The sequence below is a fragment of the Zootoca vivipara genome, chromosome 2 (assembly GCF_963506605.1).
Source record: "Zootoca vivipara chromosome 2, rZooViv1.1, whole genome shotgun sequence".
NCBI lineage: Eukaryota > Metazoa > Chordata > Lepidosauria > Squamata > Lacertidae > Zootoca > Zootoca vivipara.
In genome coordinates, this window is record NC_083277.1 from 26,333,009 (window position 1) to 26,357,780 (window position 24,772).

General features: G+C 45.1%; 1 protein-coding gene across 1 annotated transcript in view; it reads right to left on the reverse strand.

The window, feature by feature from the left end:
- LRIG1 (leucine rich repeats and immunoglobulin like domains 1) overlaps positions 1–24,772 on the reverse strand; it is a 129,187-nt gene that overhangs the window by 35,029 nt on the left and 69,386 nt on the right. Inside the window, exons 4-6 of the mRNA XM_060271328.1 lie at positions 4,129–4,266; positions 2,077–2,220; positions 247–390 (exon numbers count right to left, since the gene is read on the reverse strand). Of these exons, the coding sequence (XP_060127311.1) occupies positions 247–390; positions 2,077–2,220; positions 4,129–4,266 (426 nt within the window). The remainder of the gene's footprint in view (positions 1–246; positions 391–2,076; positions 2,221–4,128; positions 4,267–24,772) is intronic.

Consider the following 24,772-nt stretch of genomic DNA (forward strand, 5'->3'; position numbering starts at 1 on the left):
CCTGCCCTCCAGAGCAGTAGGAAACAAGCACGCTCCCCATTCCATGCGGCAGTCCTTAAGATATTTGAAGATGGCTATCCTAACTTTGTAGACACAGGTGCACTTTGGCTATCAAGTCAAAGTGCATCTCTACAAAAGCCTTAGTAAAACCGATGCTACTGTAAGTTGTTGCATGCCAGAATTACCCACCAGGCATCTGCAGCACGTGCCTAGGAACTTATTAGTAATAACCATCTTTTAACTTACAGAACTTGCATTTTGGCCAGACCCCAGAAAGCACCATCGGTCAGCTTGCTTATGTTGTTTCGCTGGAGCTTCAGAACTTCTAATTTGTCCAGTCCTTGAAACGTCAGGCCCTCTATCAGACGAATGCGATTCCGGTTCAGCTCCCTGGAATTGCCAACAGCACAGAAGGGTGTTAAAAGACTATTGTTTTCCAGTGGGCTGAGGATGGGGGGGAAGAAGAACCAAAAACCTCTGCTGCCCTTAATGCACGTCGTTTGAAGGACATGAAACAAGAAAGTGCCTATACTTTGGATCTGAAGCTTTGTATCCAAGTGCAAGGTATACACAGCCCTTTGGTGAACAGAAGAGACTTCTGGGTCCAGCTCCATCGAGACCAAGACGACTCTCAACGTTACTTTGAGCTTTTGTATTAAGAGTCTCTGGAAAGCTGCAGAAATAATTTAATTGAGGTTGCCCAGAGAACAATATTTAATGTGCAGCTATGAATCTGGCAGAAGAGGCTGGTGAAGGGGCACTGCTGATGAGGTGGCCTTCTGAGCAGTGATCATTGCTGCTGGTTCTTGAAAAAGGGATGGAAAGTAGGGAGCAATGTGGTGGCAGAAGAGGCAGGTTGGCTCCCTCTCCCCAAGCCTTTTCCTTCTCAGGAACCAGCAGTAACATTCACCTATGTTCAGAAAGCAGGTGAGCAACGCTGCCCCACCTGTGCTGCCCTACGGATCACTACTGTAGCCCCTCCATAGCTGCACAGCATTAGAAGCTGGGTTGTTAACTTCAAATGCCCTAAAAAAAATATTCAAAGAAGAAAGGTTATCACAGAGGAAAGCTGAGCTCCAAACCCTTTTTCTGCACAGGATTTGCAGTGAAGGAAATAGGAATCTTCTATGAATCCACTGTTTGAACAGGTAACCGGTTACTTTCACCAGAGGGAAGTGCCTGACCGAAATCCTACTTGTTAGCTTGTTTAAAATTTAAAAGAGATTCACAAGTTATTTTGTCTCTTCATATAAAAATCTCCATTGTTCTCTCCCCCCCCCCCCCAATGTCAATTGAAATTGTATACTAAATGGTGCGCGATCCAGCCTTTGGGTCGGGTTCCAAACGTCTAGAAAGCAGCAAGCAAATGTTGAAGCCAAAGGTCAATTATCTGCGCACAAAGCACTTTCGCAGATGCAGATGTGTATTTGCGATCAAATGCAGCCCACACTACGCTCTGGCTGCACAAACAACGACGTGTGTGCTAACTCATCAAAAGCACCATTTTGCCCATCTAAATGTCAACCGCACACTTTAACAGCCTCCCCTCGCTGTAGTTTTATTACCAAATAAAAGACCCATGTGTGGTCTTGAAAAAGAGGGTTTCGAGAAAGCCCTCTGACCTAATTCGCTTTCACTGCCCTCTTGTGAAACAAAGGGAGGAACAAAAAGGAGCCAGAAAAATAAATGCACCGGCTGGATTGACTAGTGCAGGGGTCTCCACTGTATGTTCTAGGTAATTAATGCAGTTGTTGTTGTTGTTGTTAAAGCTCTTTTCAGATTACTCTCCCAACAGGGCTCTTTCTTTCTTTCTTTCTTTCTTTCTTTCTTTCTTTCTTTCTTTCTTTCTTTCTTTCTTTAAAAAAAGAAGAAGTCAAGGCCATGCTGGACCAACAGGAAAAAACTCAACCTATTCCTAATTTGCTTTATTAGGTGTCACCATAGGGCCATTAAAATATAGTTTAATCAGCATTTTATGGACGTGAAGGAGGATTGCATTTGGTGAGCATGTCCTCAGGGAACGTTTGTCTCCATAAAGTTTGGTTGCCCATAATTAAACTGCACATTTCTACTCACAGTTGTGTTAGCTTGGGCAGCTTGAATGCTTTAGCAGGAAGCTGGGCGATCCTGTTTTTACTCAGGCGAAGCGTCAGAAGGGATCGTGACAGGCTATCAAAAGCCTTGGTCTCCAGGATGCTGATTCTGTTGCTCCCCAGGTGCCTGTAATAATTCATCACAGAACATTTAAACGGCTATGTCAGAGGTATTGGCTGTTCACTCTTTATCTGAGTGGCTGGTGACATTAGACACATCGTTTTTATATATTTTTTATTTTAAAAAATCCAATGTTTTCCCCTCTCCACAGACAAGACAAGCCAATTTTTCCATTAGCACAATTTAGACAGCTGTTGATAAGAGATCCCTGGAGGTACAGTAACACCTTCAACCTCCCAGAGGAATCCGTAGCTGACACATCCCATGTCAGAAGTGAAGGGGTACAGAGCAAACATATACTATAACCTAGCAGGAAGAGTGCAATTATTGGAATTTAGCATCTATGTTCAATTTGACTTAAATACTGGCTCACACTGCATAGCTTCTATTCTTGGATGTGTTTTTTTTTAATAGAACCCAATGTCCATCTAACAGAGCCAAGTGCAAAACTAGGGCTTGCAGGATGGCAGAGGAAGGTGCTCGAACTCAGGACAAAAGGGGGGAAAGTGCTAAGCAGAAGGCACATTTGGAAAACCCTCATCATTTGGAAAACCTTCATCATGATCAACTCCTGCCCAGAAACCTATGTCCCCACTGTGGAAGGATGTGCGGATCCAGAACTGGCCTTCACAGTCACTTACGGACTCATTGTTAAGACCGTGTTCATGGAAGACAATCTTACTCAGCTGCGAGTAAGATGCACAGACACACACAGGAGGAGGAGGAGGAGGAGGAGGAGGAGGAGGAGGAGGAGGAGGAGGAGGAGGAGGAGGAGGAGGAGGAGGAGAAGTAACCCATCAACTGGGATAACTAGGATAAACAAGTATAAATCTCCATCTGATTTGCTACACATCAGGTGATTCAAATAGCCTAGCCTGTATGTGTGTAAGGAGGTGTGGGGAGAGAACAGCCTTTTGTTGTTGCAACTGCTGAACAACTGACAATCAGAATCCCTAGGAATTCACCCAGTAATCTAATCTATGTTCTGTCCACCCCTAATCAATTTCAATAATGCATAGTGAAAAGTGCAAGATACAGTATTCTTAGCACTCAGTTTCATTTCACAGCGTTAAACGTTGTACCTCTTGAGGGTCACATAAAGCAATGTTTACAAAAATATGTCTTTACCAGTAAAATTTTTTGCCTCTGAGCTTCTGCTGCAGATGCTGCAGACCATTTTGCAGAAAAAATAAAAATCAGAAAACCGCCGCACATCAACGTTCAGTATAGTTCAGTTGTGACATAATCCAAGCCAGAAGTCACAATTTGTCTTTCTCCTTTCTTTATAAAAACAGACATTTACAACCGTGTACAACCCTGCAGCACGAGCATTTTCATATTATATGATGCAGTAAAAAGAGAGCAGAGAAGTTCTGATTAAAAAATCCCATACAAATAATTGGCACTTGGCCTCTCTCTTAGATTTTCATTAGCTATTCAGTGGTGCACAATCAAGCTTCTGTGCCTCCTTCTCTTCCCAACCCCTGCCCTCCACTGCCCCCCCCAAAAAAACCCTGTTCTCTTTGCTACTGCAAGTGGGAATAAGAGAATGCAGCAGCCTAGGGACCAAAGACCCCTGTCCTGGATTACTGCTCTGTTCAGCTTTCTCGCTCCATCATCTGCCTGTTTAAAAAACCATCAGAAGAGAGCAAGCGAAAGGAACAACAAGGAGTTTTTTTCAACCCGCGTCATACGTAACGTGAAAGAAGTGAGATTAATATGCACACACACACACACACACACACACACACACACACACACACAAAGACAAGCAACACCCAGCTGATCCATCCCTGTAATCCAATTTTAAAAGAAATGGGTTTTAAAAGTCAGCCTTTGGTATATAAACAGATACTTTCCCATAAAACGATTAAATAAAAAACGTGGGTGGTGGTGGGGGGGGGGGGAACTTACAGATCCTTTATACGAAGCCCCACTGGAAAACAGCCACTTCGGATTTCCGTGATGTTATTCGAGCTCAGATCTAACGTTCCCAGGGCAATATAGGGCTCCAGTTGGCTCGCTTCAATGCTGGAGATCTTGTTGCGATTCCTACAAGACAGAAGGGAGGAGAATCTGACATAATCCACTTTCCCCTCCCTTGTGTTAAAAATAAGTACTAGCATCTAATAAACAAGTCTCTCCTAACTTGTTTGGCTCCAGGATGGCATGCAGTCCGTTTTATGGAGACAATTAGATTAGATTTTTTTATTTTTATTTTTTTAGGTATGAGAATACCTTTTATTAGACAGGCATATGCTGGCATAGACAAGCTTTCAAGTTTCACAGGGCAGTTCACCAGGCAGAATAGGAGGAAGACTTCAAAGCTATTCGTTTAGATGTAATACAAGAACAAGGCCATATGAGAGGCCTCCTACCTACAAGCTAGGGAAGGGCGAGATATATAGTGAAACGGAGCAAAGTAATGTAAATTCAGTTACCTCCGCTGTATAAAACTATGCATTGCCCAGATGGAATGACACAAGGCAGGTGTGTGTGTGTGTGTGTAAGTACAGCCTACTGGAATTTTGCAACATATGAGCTAATGGTCTTTAACTCCATCCTCATCAGTGTGTGGTTACCTGCATTTGGCGGACGCACCAGAGTTAGTCTAAACTGATTCTCTGCATTTATCGGAGACCAGAAGCCAGGAATGAGTAGTGTGAAGAAACAGTACCGATACAAGGGGGCAGGGGCCCACAGAAGAATCTTATTTTGTCACCACTGTCGGATAAGCCACTTTCATCAACCTGATTTGGCCACACTATAGGGATCTAGGACCATTTAAATAAAACCAGGCAACCATATTCGAGCGCCATTTCTGTCACCATAAGCACACAAAGCAGACCCATAGCCATCTGGGACCCACTGCAGTGTCACCCTCTGTCCTAGGTGGGCCTCAACAGCTTCCCCCACTTCCCACCAAGCTCAACAACTGACCTAGTTATGGTCTAATGCGGCCAGAGAAAATTATACTAAATGGGAGGTGGGCTTTTGTGGTTATCGTTTAGAGGAGATGGAGCTATTAAATTAAAAGAGCTCCACCACCATTTGCAGAGTGGGGTAAGGAAATCAGTCAAGACTACAACCATGCTAGTTTGGGTGTAGCCCAAACTACATTGATTTCTATCTTGTCACTGTCCACCTACTTGCCGTTTAGAGCCTATTCAAGTTGCACCATCGGTTGTCATCGTAGGGGAGAGCAGGTAAGGTGACAGTCGAGATTGCATCTTGTGGCAAGCACCCAACCTTCCTGGCCTCTGCAACGCCATACCTTTTTCCCAATACAGTCGTACCTTGGAAGCCAAATGGAATCCGTTCCGGAAGTCCTTTTGACTTCCAAAAATGTTCAGAAACCAAAGCACAGCTTCTGATTGGGTGCAGGAAGCTCCTGCAGCCAATCGGAAGCCGCAGAAGCCCCGTCGGACATTCGGGTTCCAAACAACGTCCGCAAGCTGGAAGACTCACTTCTGGGTTTGCAGTGTTTGGGAGCAAAACGTTCGACCTCCAAGGCGTTTGGGATCCAAGGTACGAGTGTAATAATGTGCTGGGACTTATTAGCATTCGCTACATGAAACTCTGATTACTCCACGTGGGCAAGCGTTCCACTGAAGTCCTCCAGTATATGCTATTCACAATTAACGTCTCCGCAGATGAAGCATACTGACCTTGAATACTTTGTGCAGGAAGCGCATATATCCTGTTGCCCTTCAAAGTGTGCAACCTGGTCTTATATGTGTTAACCTGATGGTAAACCCTACAGAGTTCAATGCAACTCAGTCTCAGCTAAGACAGCCTTGGTGGGTCTTGCACTTTCTTGGGAGAAGGGGAATACAGATGACATGCAGACACCACCCTTCAAATCTCCTTATATCAATGTACTTATCTTAAGGGGTTACATTATTGTTCACAATTTTAAGCAGATGGCATAGTAAAACAAAAGGTAAGAAATGTTTGCATGCGCTAGAGGTGGAGTGAGAAATGACAGAGCAAAACAGGTGGGGCTACTTCAAAAGGATCATGGCTTTTCTAGGAATACTGGAGTATCCCTTAAGAGAAGCTAAGGTTACACCTTAATCCCAGCGGGTAGGCCGGGATGCTAAACATCTTCATGATTTTTTTTTTATTGATAAATCTTTTCGGCAGCCTTTTCCACAAGTACAAGTGGGAGGGGGAAGACTATAGCTGCCAAGTTTCCCCTTTTCTCACGAGGAAGCCTATTCAGCATAAGGGAATTTCCCTTTAAAATAGGGAGAACTTGGCAGCTATGGGGGAAGACTTTCCTTCCGCAGGGTGAAGGCTATTTTTGGTTTGCCATGAGGAGAACGGGGAGGCAGGGGGAAATTGCATGGTTGGCCTTCATCTAGTATCGGCTTTCAGTATTGGCCTGGCTTTGTTAATTTAGGGAGTTGGGGGTAGCGGTGGAAGGAAGCCTTAATACAGCAGAAACCCCATTAAGGCACCACCTGCTATAAGCATCAAAACCAAAATGAAGCTTCAAACAAGAGGGGAGCTCTGCACCTCCCTTTTCGTTCTATTAATATTCAGATATGTACATGCGGAAGGAGAACAATTAAACCACCTAGAAATGCCTTCTACCAGAGGACATGCAAGGTCTCGTGTTATAAAGGGCTGCCAGACCATGACTGGAGATCTAGATCAAAAAGAGGTCACATGGGATGAATCAAGCACTGCTGCTAGGAATGGGCCTCCTGGCTTTCGGTCTCTTAAGCAGTCGCTTGCTTAGTCACAACCAGTTTCAACTTCTACATTCTATAAAAGCCATCCAGATCAGCCTTGCATCAAGAGGTAGCCATCCCAACAACATGCCAACCGAGATAAAAGGAGGGTGCAAGAAAGAATTCAGGATTGATGACCACACTGGGAGAGGTTTTTTGTTCACGGTGTTGTTATTTTAATTTTATGGTTTGGTGCATTTAAAATGCCCTAAACGATGCCCTGCTTATGTTTCATAAGTGTAATGGATGTAAGTAAAGGGATGCTATCCCGAAACGCAAGCCCACCTTGGAAAATGGGCATGTGGAGGAAAATAGGAGAGGGAAAGGTAGAGATGGGAAATTGTGCTGCAAAATGTTTGAAAGAAACTGTTAATAATTGGAAGAGGAGGAGGAGGAGAAGGAGGAGAAGGAGGAGAAGGAGAAGCCAGTCATTCCTCTGAGCCCAGACTGGTCCCAACACATCAGTCTGTGCATACTTCCCGCCTAAGTAATGTTCAAACCTGCATATACCAGTCTATCTTAATCGATCAGCATGAAGAGAGGCATATTCATGATCAGCTAAGGAAACACACGACAGCTCCCTACTGCACCAACATTCCGCGCCAAACCTTTTCAGTCCATTTGATGTCAGATGTGTATTGGTACTACAGATGGATATCCAAGGAATCAAAGTCAGCTCCTCGGCCTCTATAGGCTCTGGGTGATGAAACATCAAACAGGGACCATCATCTGAGGGAAAGCTTTTGAGGGAAAGTTCAAGTTTTGAAAGCAGACGCATCACCGAGGTGCACACTCTTTCCCCCCCTGCATAGTCTCCAATCCATACTTGAGGGTAGTCACACGTGAGGCACTCTAGATGGATCAATATGGGAGCTGCAGTTCAGCAACATCTGGAGACTACAATGGTACCTCGGTTTATGAACACAATTGGTTCTGTTCATAAACTGAAGCGTTCATAAACTGAAGCGAACTTTCCCATTGAAAGTAATGGAAAGTGGATTAATCTGTTCCAGATGGTCCGCGGAGTACTTAAACTGAAGCGTTCATAAACTGAAGCGAACTTTCCCATTGAAAGTAATGGAAAGTGGATTAATCCGTTCCAGACGGGTCGGCGGAGTACTCAACCTGAAGCGTACTTAACCTGAAGCATGGGTGTAATTGGTTCCGGAAGTCTGTTCATAAACTGAAGCGAACTTCCCCATTGAAAGTAATGGAAAGTGAATTAATCCGTTCCAGATGGGTCTGCGGCGTTCGTAAACCGAAAATTCGTAAACCGAGGTGTTCATAAACAGAGGTTCCACTGTACTGCAGTGGCTATCCCCTAGTTTAAGGACACAGATTTGTGTACTCTACCGGCTGTGATAGTGGGTCAATGTAATACATATGCTTCCCACTGATCTGCATTAAAAAACCCAAACCTACAGACGATGTTCCTTGCCCCACACTGAAAGCCTCTGCTGACCCTTTAAGAGGGGAACACTTCGGAAAGGAAACTGCAGTCTCTTTAAGTATGTTCTTCAGGCAGGAAGTGAGTATCCGTAAAAGTAGCCCACACTTTGTTCTCCGAGGCCACCGAATCACTAGTTCCCAAGGGAAAGCTTGGCAGATTCTCAAGCCCCATTGCAGAGAGGCTGTTTGTTCAGGTGGAACTCAGATACATAACAAGAGCAGGCCAGGGGCTGGATATGCACTCCTGACATGCTTGGGTCAGCCGCTGTGAAACTCAACATACGCTGCGCACACCAGTTTCTTAATTAGCCACAGCACTGGCCCTGGAGCGAGATGGGCGATACGCTTGCTTTGTAACAAAAGGGAGAGAAGCAGGCCAGCTCCTACCCTAATTTCCTATCCATAAGGAACCATTCCTCTCCATAAAACGGGAAAAGAACAATCCGTAAATACGGCCTGTACAAATACAACCAGGTTAGATGTTAAGGGGTGAGGCTTAAACCAACTGAGCTCTGGCAGAAAAGATTTTCCACCCACCTCATTGTTTAGCACTGCCTCATAACCAGGGGCAGGGAACGTTTTTCATCCCAAGGCTCAAGTTTCCTTCCAGGTAAACACATGGGGGCTACATGCCAGTGTTTGGGCAGGCTCAGAGGCAAAGGTGGGTGGAGCTCATCCAATCCACAGAGGGGTAGATAATGTCACAGAATACAGAACCAAGATTCAAGATGACCTTAACGGACTGAAGACCTGGGCCCAAACTCACCAAATGAATTTCGATAGAGAAAGATGTAAGGTTCTGTACTTAGGCAGGAAGAACCAGATGCACAAATATAGGGGGGTTTTTTGGGGGGGAGGGAGCACCTGGCTTACTACTAGTACATAAGAAAAGGGTCCAGGGGTCTTGGTGAATCACAAGCTAAACATCAACAGTGTGATGCACTATGTACATTTTTGCCTCCATACCGTAGGTTAGGATATACACACACTCTCACACGTATTCCTCTCTATCCTATCTCCAGGCAGCAGGCATTATCAGAGTCATAGGGTTGTGGATTTACTGTGGCATTGTGGGCTCTAATCCACAAAAGCATGTGCATTGCTTTTTTTATGGTGCCACAAGAGTCTTTGCTACAGAGTGATGCCAGAATAGCTTGTGGAGGACTGCGGAACACTGTTTTGCTTACGTATCACCTTCGTGCTACAGTTTCACCGCCAACCACCTGCATTTCGCAGCACAGTAAAAATCAATAAGTTTTGCATAAGTGGGAATTCCAACCATCAATGCTAGGCAGAGCGAAAGTCCACAGCAGGAACAAGGGAGTGGGTTGCGACAGGACACCAACAGGCATGAACAGGAGGTGGGAAATTGGGTCAATGAACTGATAGCTTGGGACATTTCATACTTCGGTTTACTTCCTGGCACCTGGCACAACAGGATGCTCCTGCAAGTTAGAAAGCAAATCCTTCGCCTGGAAGTAAATCCCTCTGGCTTGAGCATGAAGTAATAAACCCAGGTTTAAGGACAGGTGTGAGTATGGCTACTGATTTCTCTGGCATAGCTCTTCTGCTGTAAACCTTTGTTATTCCTATTTTAGAATTCAGGAACCGAGGCAAACCTTGAGTTTGCAAACTGAGCAAGGATTCCCTGTTGATGAAAACGGATTTGAGCCATCAACCACGAACTTCCGTTTGACCCACAGGTCAACAATGGATGGGGGGGGTTCAACAAGGCAAACCTGGCAAAAGACGCCAAACCAAATTCCTATCTCCTGGTCAGGCTACCTTCCCCGGGTGCCTGTCAGCAACTGCACAGCAATGACAGCGCCCAATTAAGCATGATGAGTTTCCAGTGTTTCCTCTCTTGACTTTGACGAGTAAACAAAAGCTCGTTTCTATTTCTAGGTTGCTGTATCTCAGGCAGTCTCCATTAGGGGGACTCCTGGCTATTTAGTAAGTCTGTGAGCACATGCACGCACACATATGCTCATCGATTACCTCATTCCTGGGTTACATCACTTTAGCCTTCGCACCGCAAGTCAAACAAGCTACACAGGAAGCCTCAGGTGTCCATCTCATGGGCCGGCAGCCCAAATGTTTTTCCAGAGTCCATGTGTGGCAAGCCACCACACAGGAGCCTACACATTGATTCCGTTCACATCCCCACCTGCCTTGCCAACCTCATCTGACCAACATGAAATTCACACTCTGTTTGAACAGCTGCTCAGAACCGTGATTTAAAAAAATAAAACAAAAATCCTACTATGATTTGTGCCAAGCATCCCTAGGCCTTGGTGACTAGAGGCTAGAGCAGGGCATCAGTTTGGGCATCTTCTTCTCCCCTGCCCTCTTGGTTCAATGTGCAGATTCAAGGCCCTGATTCTAGGCGACCCCCCAAGGCTGTTTGCCTAAGCTACAGATATACCATTAGATTCCACCAAACTTAGGTTTACACATTTTTATGTCAAAGCATAATAGCTGGTGGTCTGAGACCCTATAGCAGGCATGGCCAAACTTGGTCCTCCAGATGTTTTGGGACTACAATTCCCATCATCCCTGACCACTGGTCCTGTTGGCTAGGGATGATGGGAGTTGTAGTCCCAAAACATCTGGAGGGTCAAGTCTGGCCATGCCTGCCCTATAGAACCTTAGAATTGTAGAGGGTCATCTGGTCCAACCCCCTGCAATGCAAGAAACTTTTTGCCCCATGCAGGGCTCAAACCCATAACCCTAAGATCAAGAGTCTCATGCTCTACCAACTGAGCTACAGAAGGCAGGCTGGTATTGTACCACTACAACGGGAAGGTAAATGGCGTTTCCGTGCGCTGCTCTGGTTTGCCAGAAGCAGATTAGTCATGCTGGCCACATGACCGGAAGCTGTATGCCGGCTCCCTCGGCCAGTAAAGTGAGATGAGCGCCGCAACCCCAGAGTTGTCCGCGACTGGACCTAATGGTCAGGGGTCCCTTTACCTTTAGGGATAGGGCAGAGCAGAGCCTTAGTCTACCAACAAGCAGAAGAGAGATGTATCTACCACAAAATTACAAAACCTGTTGCAATTTCAAAGCAAATTATGATGCCTCTCTTGCACACATAATTACTTTGCTCGTTGTGGGTGAGGCCGCTTTCATTGTGCTTCTTATGGAGGAGCTGATACAGGTCCACTTGGGACCCAAGAGGGCAGAAATTGCTTTCTGAAGGGACTGCTTGTAATATATTTCTCTGACAGATGAACCATGATATGCTTAAGGTGCAGATCCCAAGCTAAGTGCGGACAGCTATGGGGCTAATTCAAAAGTCAGCAAATCTTAGCTGACCACATGTGAACACTCCTTCGCTCTCTTTCACCTCCCAAAGATGTCCTGTTAGAAGGTAGTTAATGGACATACCGTGCTCTGGCCAGCACACGGAGACGAGGAGGAAGAGGGATGGGAAGTATCTGGTACGCTTACATTAGGTCTTCTCCGCTAAGGCTGCAAACCCCTTCCAACATACCTCAGATAAAAATAGTATTGTCCCCCCACACCGCTGCCTCCAAGGCAGGGACACAGAGACCAAATAAAGCAAGCCAGAGCCAAGACGTTCTTAGGGGCATTCAAGTGACCCGGATCTCGTTTTCATACAAACAGGAAGTGATGCTTATTGGGTGGGGGAGGAGGGAGAGGAAGGCATAGAGCTAAGAAATGTGTTAAGAGAGACACATGGATCTGAACTCCCAGAAGCACGTTGAAATGCTGTACTGAAGGAAAATCGGGATCTCTGTGTCACCGTGAGAAGCCATGATGGCTACAGGGGTTTGGGGACAGTCCTGGGATTTTCAGGGCAGTTGGACAGTACGAGGCTGCAATCCTGAACATTTGCCCTTTTTTTAGCTAGGGCACCAGCCTCTCCAGTGGAGCTTACTCCTTAGTAAACATGTCCAGGCGTGCATCCTTAATGGGGCAGATCCAGTACACATTCTCCTCTCTCGGTGATCACCGTTGAGCTTCTTTTTGAGCAGCTGCTTTCCTGCTGAAATCAGATAGACAGGGTGGGGCTTCTAAAGGGCAGCCCTTCACAGGCGAAAGGAATCTCTGTGTAAGCAACTCATAACCTCCAGGGATTTAATCAAGTGTCTCAACTGCTCAATCACCATTTCTCTAGACAAAACTAGATTTCATGTGTAAAAAAAAAGGGGGGGGTGGGGGGCAATTCACTGATCAAAAGAGAAAAGCTAAAACAAAAACAAGACTCCGTTCCCCACAGGCCCCACCCTGACTCTAGCTACATTGAGCTGAAGATCCGGCATTTGGGGGCTATCCCAGTTTAGAACTGAAAAGCAAAGTTTTTGGGGGGGGGGGTTGCTTCTGCTTTTGGATCCCAGAAAAGGCACTGTTCTATAAGCTTGAGACAAAACGCTTAGAGAACTTTTACACACCACTCCGCCCCCCCCCCGCCCCCTTTAATATATCATATAAGAGCGAGCCAAATTCGGTACATGTCACTGTGCTGGAATCTCAAGCTGTTTCCAAAGCAGGAACTCTGCAAGGAACAATTATGCACTAACAGGATATTGCCTCTTCTTTCTTGGATTGCTGTGGATAGAGGCTCTTATTACATAATCAGGCATGCAGACTCATATCCAGAGCCTACTTTGGGACTGGGGGCAGGGAGGGTGAAACTCTACACAGACAAAATCCAGCATGAATATTTGCAGGGCTTTCTTGCTTGGCCAGACAGAATGTGGCTACGTTAAAAGAACAGGCATTTTTGAAGCCGGAAGTGAAATCTATGGGGTACGCTAGATATTCTAATCTCAGGCAAACTTCTTCCTCTTTTGCTATAATCACCACACAATTTAATGTGCTTGGAAGGTAGCGTTAGACTCAGAGAGGTCAACAAACGAACAGAACTGAATGGAGAACGACGAAAGCAAAACTTTTCTAGCTTTTTTCTAACCAGATCAGAGGTAATATGCTGGGTTATTAGGAATTGGGCAGCAGAAGCCTAGTTCCAAAGATAATGGAGCACGACGCTTGGAAATGGAGGGGCCTAGCAGAAATACTGCACCAGATGCCCAACTTGATTTTGTAAGAAAGGTGTTGCCAAACTAGCACAAGTCCAGAGAGCAGGAAACATGGTTAAGAAGAGATGGGTATTCTGCTGCAGAAGAGAAGTCTGCAGCACAATATGCACCTATTTAGGAGAGCAAGTGTAGAACGGAGAGAAGATTTAGATTTTCTACCTCAGTGAGAAGGCCTCTACTAAGCTAAGGTGTAGAGCAGCCTTCCCCACCCTGCTGCCCTGCAGATGTTTTAAGACCGTAGGGTCTCCAACTCGCGGATCACGAGGCTATCGCAGCTGTTGCTGTCATGCTGGACTTCAGCTGAGGCTGACCAATTGAGGACTACATATGGTGTCTGGGGAAGAGAAAATTCTTCTAATGAGACACTTGTTTTATCAATTTCCATGAGTGCTGCAGGAGAAAGGCAAGAGCCTTTTTCAATAAGGAAACATATTTCTACATCACCCTCAGTCCACTCCCTGCAACCTGGAATAGGGTTGGGTCACGGGGCAGCTCCTTGCTGGTTTCCATTTTGTTATGCTAATGTTATGCTACATGTATTGTTCTGCGAACTGCCATTCTAGGATTGATAATGTGCCTTATTGGCACTATTAAGTATAAACCAAAAACTAATACAGTGGTACCTCGGCTTAAGAACTTAATTCGTTCTGGAGGTCCATTCTTAACCTGAAATTGTTTTTAACCTGAGGTACCACTTTAGCTAATGGGGCCTCCCACTGCTGCCACCATGCAATTTCTGTTCTTATCCTGAAGCAAAGTTCTTAACCCGAGGTACTATTTCTGGGTTAGCGGAGTCTGTAACCTGAAGCGTCTGTAACCTGAGGTACCACTGCACAGTATGTGAAAGTGGGTTCTGTGTTGCTGGTTGGGAGTCATGAGTTGGGTCTCGGGTCTGTTATCAGTTGAAGACCACTGTTTTAGACTACAACTCCCATCACCCCTGATCGTTGGGCCACACTGACTATGGCTGATGGGACCTGCAGTCCAAACACATCTGAAAGGTGCGAAGTTGGGAACGACTGGTGCTTTTGCCACCATTTCTATGGCAGATATAGTGATTAACTTCGGATGCAAGCCACCCAAAACAAGGGTGCCAGGTAGAGTCTCCTATCTTGGTTTAGATCAGGCATCCCCAAACTGTGGCCCTCCAGATGTTTTGGCCTACAACTCCCATGATCCCTCGCTAATTGGACCAGTGGTCGGGGAAGATGGGAATTGTAGTCCAAAACATCTGGAGGGCCGAAGTTTGGGGATGCCTGGTTTAGATCAAAATCAATCAAAGGATACCTTTTTCTTTTTAATTGCCAATCCTCTTTGAAGAAAGGGGTAGGGGACTGCATGGCCATCTTTAAAAAGATTAACTTTCAAAGATTTTGCCTACTCTCACTCCTGTTCTGACTACTAAGGATACTACTGTTCTGACTCCTAAGGATACTAATGCAGGTAAGAATAGGCTGGGGGGTGGAGTGGGGAAAGAGATTTACCTCCATGTTTGCAGCTTTGTTAATACTATCTCAATCACTTTAGGCTTCTGTTAACACTTTCAAGACATACAAGATAAAACGTGGCTAGCTGATCAGCTATAGCATGGAGCCTGCTCACAGGCTGTTGAAAGGCCTTATCAATGAGAGTGTTGTCAGAAAAACTGCAAGACAGCATAGCAAGTGAATAGGCCATCTTTGCTGAGTTTTCTACAGCCCTGCTGAGTGCGTTCAAACTTGGGGGGGGGGGCACACACATTCTTTTTGCAGCAGAACAGTCCCATTACCATAGAAAATGGGTTAAATGACCCACGAGTAACATTCCTTTATAAAACTAACATCCTTCCAACGCATGTGCAAAAACAGGCTCCAGAAATCTTTTAAGCGAGTTTAGAACTGGGAGAAAACAATCACTAACCATGCAGTCCAGATCTATGTACAGTAACAGAAGGTCCCCAACTTGGGACTTTTGCAAAAGCTTCAGAAAGCATGAACCAGCAGCCCAATCCAGCAGAAATCTCTCTGAAACAACTACACAAAATTACTTCTTTAACTGTTGCCATTCCAAAAAGGAAATGTGTTAATTGCTATAGGGCCATGCTGTATATTTGGAGGGGGGTGGGGGGAAGAAGGGGTGGCTAGCGTTTATTCATCATGACCACACAGAATACTTTCCACATACACTCAAGCAAACAGTCACACTCTTTCACAAAACCGTTGTAATGTAAGACGTGGGTTTGCAATAAATGGACCGGCATAACTGTGGCGTACTCTTTAAGAAAAAAAAGGTTCTACTGCTGCTTCTATGTACTTCTGACTTTTTAAAATCTTACATACTAACAGAGAAGTCATTATCTCGAGTGCTTAACCTTATGCAGCCAAAACAGCACTGTCCGCTCAGAGGAGTGAGGTATCAGCCAGATTGGCAGAAGTCCAAAAATTGAGTAAGTACAAAATATATGGGGAGGGGAAAACCTTAAGTGTGTATTAGGCAGAAGAGAGAGAGAGAAACAGCCCAGGGAACATTGAGCATACAGACCCCTCCAAGTGTCCGGATTTCCCAGGGACGTCCCTGATTTAGAGAAGCCGTCCCGGTTTCTGATTTGATCCTGGAATGTCCCGCTTTTCCTTAGGACGTCCCTATTTTCATTGGAGAAATGTTGGAGGGTATGGGAGTTATCCGACCCCCGAGCCATCTGGAGACAATCCTGTACAGGGAAGTTTTTTTTAATTATATGTTTTTTATATATGTTGGAAGCTGCCCAGAGTGGGGTATAAACAGTAAAATTATAGTTATGGCATGGGACCTCCCTATTTTCATCAGAGAAATGTTGGAGGAGGTGAGTATAGTCACTGGACAAAAACTGCTGACTGTTGGAAGCAGTTACAGGTAGGTAGCCGTGTTGGTCTGACGTAGTCGAAACAAAATAAAAAAAAATTCTTCCAGCAGCACCTTAAAGAAGCAGTGTGTGTGTGTGTGTGTGTGTGTGTGTGTGTGTGTGTGTGTGTGTTCCAGGGAGGGGCGCAAAGAAGAAAAAGGAATAGCGTATCCTGGAAAGGGACATGGGTGGGTGCTGCATCTTGAGAGCAGCACTCTACACTGTTGCAATTCCCACTTGTTTATTCACAACTTGCCAGCCCTTCCATACCTTAAATATTTTGTACCTTCGACGTGGAGTCAGGGGGAAATGTTTTATTTTATTTTCCTAGTGTAGAATTCAACATTAAATGGGCTTGACATGCACAACGTGTTTTCTTTCAGCCACTTTCACCTATCAGTACATATCTCTCACCAATAGCATTATGCACGGGCTTCAGTGGTGGGTGGGGAAGGTGGCCTGGGGAAAAAACCAAAAGATCCTATGTACGGGCATGAGATTATCACTTCTCTACGTCATATTCACAGCCTGCACTTCCAACTTTTTCTGACATTGCGAAACTTCATGTTTCACAGATCACAATGGGATATTTACATCACACTGAGCTAAACGCCAAGCCACACTTGCTTTCCCACAATCCAACTTACACTGGGTAATATTGTTGCTGTTTTCAGCAACATTACCATTACAGTATGTGACCAGGACCTTAATTACAAGGAAGGAAGGAAGGAAGGAAGGAAGGAAGGAAGGAAGGAAGGAAGGAAGGAAGGAAGGAAGGAAGGAAGGAAGGAAGGAAGGAAGGCCCACCTCCACGGCTTTAAAATAATATCAGAAGAGGGTGATGGATGGGGGTGAAAAAGCCTAATATAATTCAAAATGCATGCACCTCTACAAGAACGAGGTAGTATTAAATAATGAAACAAACAAGATACCCAGTTTAGAAGTGAGAGCAGGTGAAAATTGTTTCAAAGATAAAAGAAACAAGTAAACTGGAGACCACATCAAACAGCAGCTTTGTTTTCTTTTAAAAGTGGGGCCTGATAGATGGGCTACTGACAAGAAAGTTGCATACAGGGCACCAAGTGTTGAGGCAAGAGATAGTTCGGCTTTCTTCTCAGGGTGTGTGGTGTGTGTGAAGTGACCTTTTTGTTGTCCCCATGAGCAGGGCAAGGTGATTTATACACTAGCAAAACGGGTGGCCATTATAAGGGATGGCAACGTGTGGAGGACAGGCCTCTATATTGAAAGACCCCCCCACCAGGATTTCTGAAAGGGAGGTGTGGCTACCCAGGGGCAGTGGGTACTCCCAACCAGAAAGATGTGCTTTACTTTTTCCAATATTATAAGTGAACTGCAGCCATTCAAGTTACGTAGGACGAAAAGGAGGGCCCAGGGCCAACATGGCCAAAGTTTGGGGCCTAGAGCTGTGTGCCCCTGATGGCATTCTTGGGTCCCACTCGAGCAGGCCAGAGTGTTGAGAACTGGGATGCTGACAAAGGCAAGTAAACTCTGTTCCAAGAATGCCGCTATTCCATTTTCACTGTGTAAACAAACCTCTCTCTGCTCTCTATATACTTTGAAGTAGATTCACGATGCAGCTTGGCTGCAGACAGGAAGGAACAAGTCCCATAAGAATTCTTTATCAATACAGAGCACCTGAAGGTGTTTTTTTATTATTAAAATATTGGCCGCGGAAAATCAAGGACTGTGCGCCTTGAAATTATTATCATTATTAGTGTTATTTCGCCCAGAGCAATCTGAAATAACATGGAGCTGCGAGAGAATTCTCACCTCCAGTATGTTAAGCGACAACACACCTTTGTTATAAAATTCAACAGCTATTTACATTTGAAATCCACCCAGACTATGAGCGAGCTACAGAGGAATTCTCTTTGCAGCGCTTTGTCCTAGCTGATATTTATATTAGATTAGACAATCTCCTGGCAGGTAGAAAGATTGCTCTGTGTCGCTACAAGCCAAGCATGAGGCTGCTTTGCAATCAGATATTACGAGTTGCAAACCACCCCAGTATCAATCCTTCACTTGGCACAGATATTTCCATACGCATTAAAAAGAGAGAGAGAGAGCCCATAAAACCAAGTTGTGCAATGAAACAATTTGCAGGGAAAGAACCAAGTATGCCACCATAAGCTCAATGAAGAAAAAGGTGGGATATAAATGCAACAAACAAACACAAACTGCATATTGGGCTTTGTCTAATAAAATCCCATGAATTTTAGGGGCCTTTCAGTTTTAAGATTCTAATTTTATAGCCTCGGGGATTTAAATTTCTACACTGCTTTTTCACTCTATGGAGGCTACCAAATGCAATATTCTTCACAGAACATAGGAAGGTGCCTTATACCAAGACAGGCCATTGGTCCATCAAGCTCGGTATTGTCAACACTGACTGGCAGCCGCTTTCTGTAGTTTCAGACAGTACTTAATTTGGCGGGGCGAATGTGTATCCTACATGAGCTTACCTAATCACTACATTTGGTCATCAGAGTCTCTGGATCCCTGCCACCATTTATAATAAGGTTAAGTAATGACTTAAGAGGAAGACGTTTTCAGTTGTGGTACTCTGCTTATGGAATACCCTCTCCATGGAAGCTAGCCTGGCAGCAACTGTGATGCCATTCCAAATCCAGGCAAACATATTTTCATTTGCCCAGTTCTTTAAAAGGTAATATCAATTTTATCTGCTTGGCTGAAGTTTCATGCTGGATTTTTATACTGTTGTTATTCTGCTTTTCCCCCAATGACTTAGCTTGGGCATTGGGAATCTTGGACCCTCTGGATGTTGCCAAACTACAACTTCCATCCCCCTTGGCCTTTGACCATGTTTCGTGGGGCTGCTGGGAGTTGTAGTTTGGCAGCATCTGGAGGGCCAAAGGTTCCCCACACCTGGTTTGATTTTTTAAAAAAAATAGACATACAGGTGAGTTAGGCAGGAAAGTACAAATACACTCTTGATAGTTTCTCTGAGAGGAAGAGCTCCTGCTTCTGGGAATATTCCCAAACCTTGGAAAAATCTGGAAGCTTTACAAGTCATGGGGTGGGGTTCATCTGTTAATGGATTTCAATTATTTTATTATGTAGCATAAGGCTGCCCAGAGCTGTTGGAATCAGGCAGGCTCAACATCTAAATCTGTGTTTCCCAGACTTGGGTCTCCAGCTGTTTTTGGACTACAGTTACCATCATCCCTGACCACTGCTCCTGCTAGCTAAGGATGATGGGAGTTGTAGTCCAAAGACAGCAGGAGGCCCAAGTTTGGGAAACACAAGACTAAATAAAGAAAGCACTGCCAGCATACCATTGGTTGGTGAGTAATAATGATGATTTGTGATGTCACCGTTGGCATAGAAACTATGTGCCCACAGGAGTGAAGATGCTATCAGGCCAGTATTAAGAGCATGGGCATCTGAGAGAGCAGACAAACATCTTGTGTCCGGCTGGGTCATCAAACCTGCTCAACTCAAAAGAGCAACTCTGTACAGCCCTGAGCAAGGTTGTCTGGTGAAGCTGCTGCAAACATGTCTCACAGCTCCACTGGAACAACGGCTGCTCCTGAAAGCTCATCCCAGTCCAACAGGGCTGTACCAGAACAGGCCACTACAAGTGACATGAACCAGACAGACGACCAACCAATGGATCAACTGTCACTATCCGTTACAAAGCTGTCCTTACGCACGCCTAAAGACGACGCCTCCGAGACAGCGACCGACGACTTGCCAGACAAACAAAACGGTTCGGGCGACTCCTTCTCGGAAGGCCAAACATCAACATCGCCGCTGAACGGCGAACAGTTAACCGACTCTGAAGTCATTGTGGGCAACCAGAATGCGGACGACAGCCCCGTGAACAAGGAGCTGCAGGCTATTCTCCAGTGGATGGTGGCTTCTCATCTCAATGTGCCCAACCTGACCTTCATTAATGAAAACGACAATGAACTTGCTAAGCTCCCGCTGCTGGCTGAGAAAGCAGGCAAGAAGGCGTACACGGTGGGAGACATTCTCCAAGAGGTAAAGAAGTACTTTGTGCAACAGCAAATGGAGCCCACGGTGGGAAGTGCACCATCATGCGGACTTCTGGACTGGCTGCTTGCCAATTTGTAATAGGTCAAGCCTCCCCGCGCCCCCTTGTCTTCCTGTTGCCTTAACCAAGCCCAGGTGCCCAAAACATGCTGTTACAAGAGCAGCAGGCGACATCCTCCGAGCGCCATTGGAAAGCCACAGTGCACTGAACTGAACTTGTCGCTACAATGGTAGCCGGGCAAGATCATCCATTAAAAACCAAAAAAAAAGAGCTGAAAAGCGAGTTGCGGAGCCAGGCTATTTTATTGAAACTTTCAGACACCACTTGATATGTAACAGGCTGAATTACCACACCCGGCAGCTGCAACAGAGAGGAGCTGATTTATTTGATGGTAGAGCTAGTGTGCTGTAAACTAGCGATAGGAGGGCTCCACTCAAAAATACGTATTAGTACAGGGGTCAGCAAACTTTTTCAGCAGGGGGCCGGTCCACTGTCCCTCAGACCTTGTGGGGGGCCAGACTATTTTTTGAAAAGAAAAGGAATGAATTCCTATGTCCCACAAATAACCCAGAGATGCATTTTAAATAAAAGGACACATTCCACTCATGTAAAAACACCAGGCAGGCCCCACAAATAACCCAGAGATGCATTTTAAATAAAAGGACACATTCTACTCATGTAAAAACATGCTGATTCCCAGACAATCCGCGGGCCAGATTTGGAAGGTGATTGGGCCGCATCTGGCCCCCAGGCCTTAGTTTGGGGACCCTATATTAGTATTTAAGTGTTCTTGGGAAATGGGGGGGGAAGTGTCAAGTTTATCCAAGGTTTTCCAAGAAACCTAAAACAAACCCCTCAACCTTCTTCCCAAGTATATCCCAAAGAAAGGAAAATGGGTGTCGGGGTAGGGGGGTTATTTACGATTTGATGGTGTGTGTGAAACAGTGACAGGGAGACGGGACAGGTTTTTCTAGCTTCCCTTTAACAGGAAAAGATGCTCTTGACCATGCTCAAGACCCATTTCATGACAGGGAGCATGGGATCTTTAGCTTCTTATGCATCCCAAACTGAATTGGGAAGCAGAAAGAGCTGCACATTCCATGTTCCTAGTAATTTACTAATCACACTTGTGGTCAAAACAGCAAATTTCATGCAATTTATCTGTGGGTTTATTTAAATGTGGGTTGCAAAGTTCTGTCTTGGAGAAATAGCCATTCATTTACTTTTTGCCAAAAGGAAGAGGGGTTCAATAAGCTCTCCTGTTGAAAGAAATGGGATGACTGTGGATTGGATGGATCAAGCACACAATGAAGTAAACGTTCAGAGTCAGTTGTACACCAGGTTAGATCTGCCTAGATTCCCCCCTTGACTTTTTCTTTCTTAACTAGGCAAGACAAGTTGTTTAGGTTAGCCTTCAATGCACCACACCTAAACATCTGTGCTACGCATGAAACCTTAGAGATCAGCCATAAAACGTGCTGTTTAAAATCATTCATAGGCTCCCTCTCTTCCCCAAGATCCTTCTAAATAAAAAGTGGAGTTGGCAGATTTCAAACCAACAACCTTTTTCTCTAGGCTAATCGAACTCGATTCCTTCAATCTTCCTTCCTAGGATTTGGACTTAGGCTTTCAGCCCTAGGTTAGTGATCAGGGATGACTGGAGTTGTAGTCCACAGCATCTAGAGCGCACCATGTTTGCTACCTCTGCCCTGGATCTTTCCCCACATGGGCTCTCCCACGATACTGATACTCGCATAGAGAGCCCGGAAGCTCTGCTTAAAAGGTCTTTGTATACAAGAAAGCTTCACACCCATGTATTTTGAAATACCAATGGCAGAACAGATTTGTTTACCTCCCATTATTACTTCTCTGGTTAAACTGCAGCTTAATGTGAAAGCACCTCTACCAGGCATAGGCAACCTTCAGCCCTCCAGATGTTTTGGCCTACAACTCCCATGATCTCTAGCTAACAGGACCAGTAGTCAGGGATGATAGGAACTGTAGTCTAAAACATCTGGAGGGCGGAAGGTTGCCTATGCCTGACCTCTACACTAACAAGTCTGCAAATATGAATAATGTTTTACAAGAGAGAGCTATGCTCTGTGTGGCAGCTGTGCAGCCCTATTGATCTCACTCTGGCACTGAACACTTTGCAGAGCACCGCTGTGTTCTTTACGAATTAGCTAATCCTGTTTTCCACTCTTTTGGTCAAAAACAAAACAAACTTGGAAACGCTCTTAACTCTGCTTGTGACTTCTTCTTATCCAGTGATTTCTCTTAGCAGGGTCATAATGCTGGAGGAGCTCAAGAATGTAGGATTTCAACCCGCAAGCTGTTGGGTGTTTGGGGTCATAAAATGTCTTTGTGTTTGATGACTGCAGTAAAAAAAAAAAAAGTCGCCGGTTTATTACAACTAGCTAGATTCTCCATTCCAACCCTACTACAAAAGCAATGAATGCCAATGTTAAACTTATCCATGTTTCTCTGGCGACTGTTGTTGAGGGTGAAAAGGAGATGTGGGGAAGGGCAAAGAAGTCACAATTGGCTACGACTCCCCAGTATGTGGCTCCTACCTAGTGGAAAGCAGGTCTTCAAAATGTTTACCATTACATATGAGGAAACACATCTGCCGTGCGAGACATCGGTCAGCCTCCCATTAGGTGAAACAATGCAAATAAGATAGGTAAGAGTCTTTTCCAAAGATTGTGGGTTGTGTTAAAAAATAATAATCTTCTGTTCTATGGTTTTTGGGGACTTGGGTGTGGTAGGGTGGAAACTAGCAGTGATTCAATGAACATAGCAAGTTCTCACCTTCATTTTCCTCCCGACTGGGAAAAATGGACAGGCAGCTAGCATTCAACTTCAGAGATATGCGATAAAAAAAATTCACTACTATTGTCACTGTTATCATCATCATCATCATCATCATCATCATCATCATCATCATGGAAACCTAAGCCATATCAAGGAATTGAGAGTCTGCAACTTTCAAAAGTAACTATCAGCTGGAGGAGACTCTTGAGAGTCCCATGGACTGCAAGAAGATCAAACCTATCCATTCTTAAGGAAATCAGCCCTGAGTGCTAACTGGAAGGACAGATCCTGAAATTGAAGCTCCAATACTTTGGCCACCTCATGAGAAGAGCAGACTCCCTGGAAAAGACCCTGATGTTGGGAAAGATGGAGGGCACAAGGAGAAGGGGACGACAGAGGACAAGATGGTTGGACAGTGTTCTCAAAGCTACTGACATGAGTTTGGCTAAACTGCGGGAGGCAGTGCAAAACAGGAGTGCCTGGCGTGCTCTGGTCCATGCGGTCACGAAGAGTTGGACACGACTAAACGACTAAACAAAAAACAATAACAACCAGCTTATCTAAAAGATCTCATTATTTCTCCCCGACTTACAACTTGGAGGAAATGCAGCAATAGATACCTTGATTTAACAATGGCAGAAGACAAAGAGAACAACGACAGCGAAGTTGTTGCAGGCACTAGAAACATCCTCTCAGGTTACCCATAATAATATCAAAGCTGTTGCCGTAACCACAAAAGCAGAAGGGGAAAGATTGGTAAAAGTGTGGAGACACTTTGGATGCAGAGTTAGGTAGGAGTTAGGTAGGAGGAAAGGGCACTGCTTTCTCTTCAGCAGCCCCCTCTCTTTTCCATCCTGCCACCACCCTAACAGATTCTACCCCTTGCCTCAGGTACCATACAGCACAGCAGCAACTCCTATTCCTCTGCTCACAAGATGCGAGTGTCCTTGTAACAAATGGTTGTAACAAATGGTTCTTACACTCCTGGGAGACCTAAAAAATGGTGTATGTATGTGTGTGCTGGGGAACAGCAGATTGACTACTTTGCATCATCTTTACATCTGTTAGCCACACAAAAGATTCAAAACAGGTTCATTTAACTCGTCTGGTCACAGTCTGAGCATATCTGGGCCATTCTTCATTTTACAAGGCTCTAGAACTGAGCACCCACAGACCAGATACTCTCCATCCAGGCCAGCCTGCAGCTTTTCCTCCTGCTCTCACTCCCAGCACTTCAATTAGGCTTCCAAAAATGCTATTTAATTCAATAGGGTGGTTTTTAAGCCAGCTGGCCAAGGCTTGACATCATGGGGCAATACAAGTGGGGGAAGAAAGATTGATATTTTGCTCCACAACTGCCGCACGCCAACGCCAAAAACACCGCCGCCACCCCACATTTAGGTTTGGGGAAAGGACCTACTGGTGCAAATAGGAGGAGTTTCCGCCCCCAATCCTGAACCTCCCCGCCCCCTTCAAACATACAAACAGCATTTAGACTTAGGAACGACCCTTCCTATGGGCTCTAAAAAGAGTTTTTTTTAAAAAAACAAGCAAAAAGCCTTAATTGCACTAGCGAGGAGAATGTGTGAGCGTG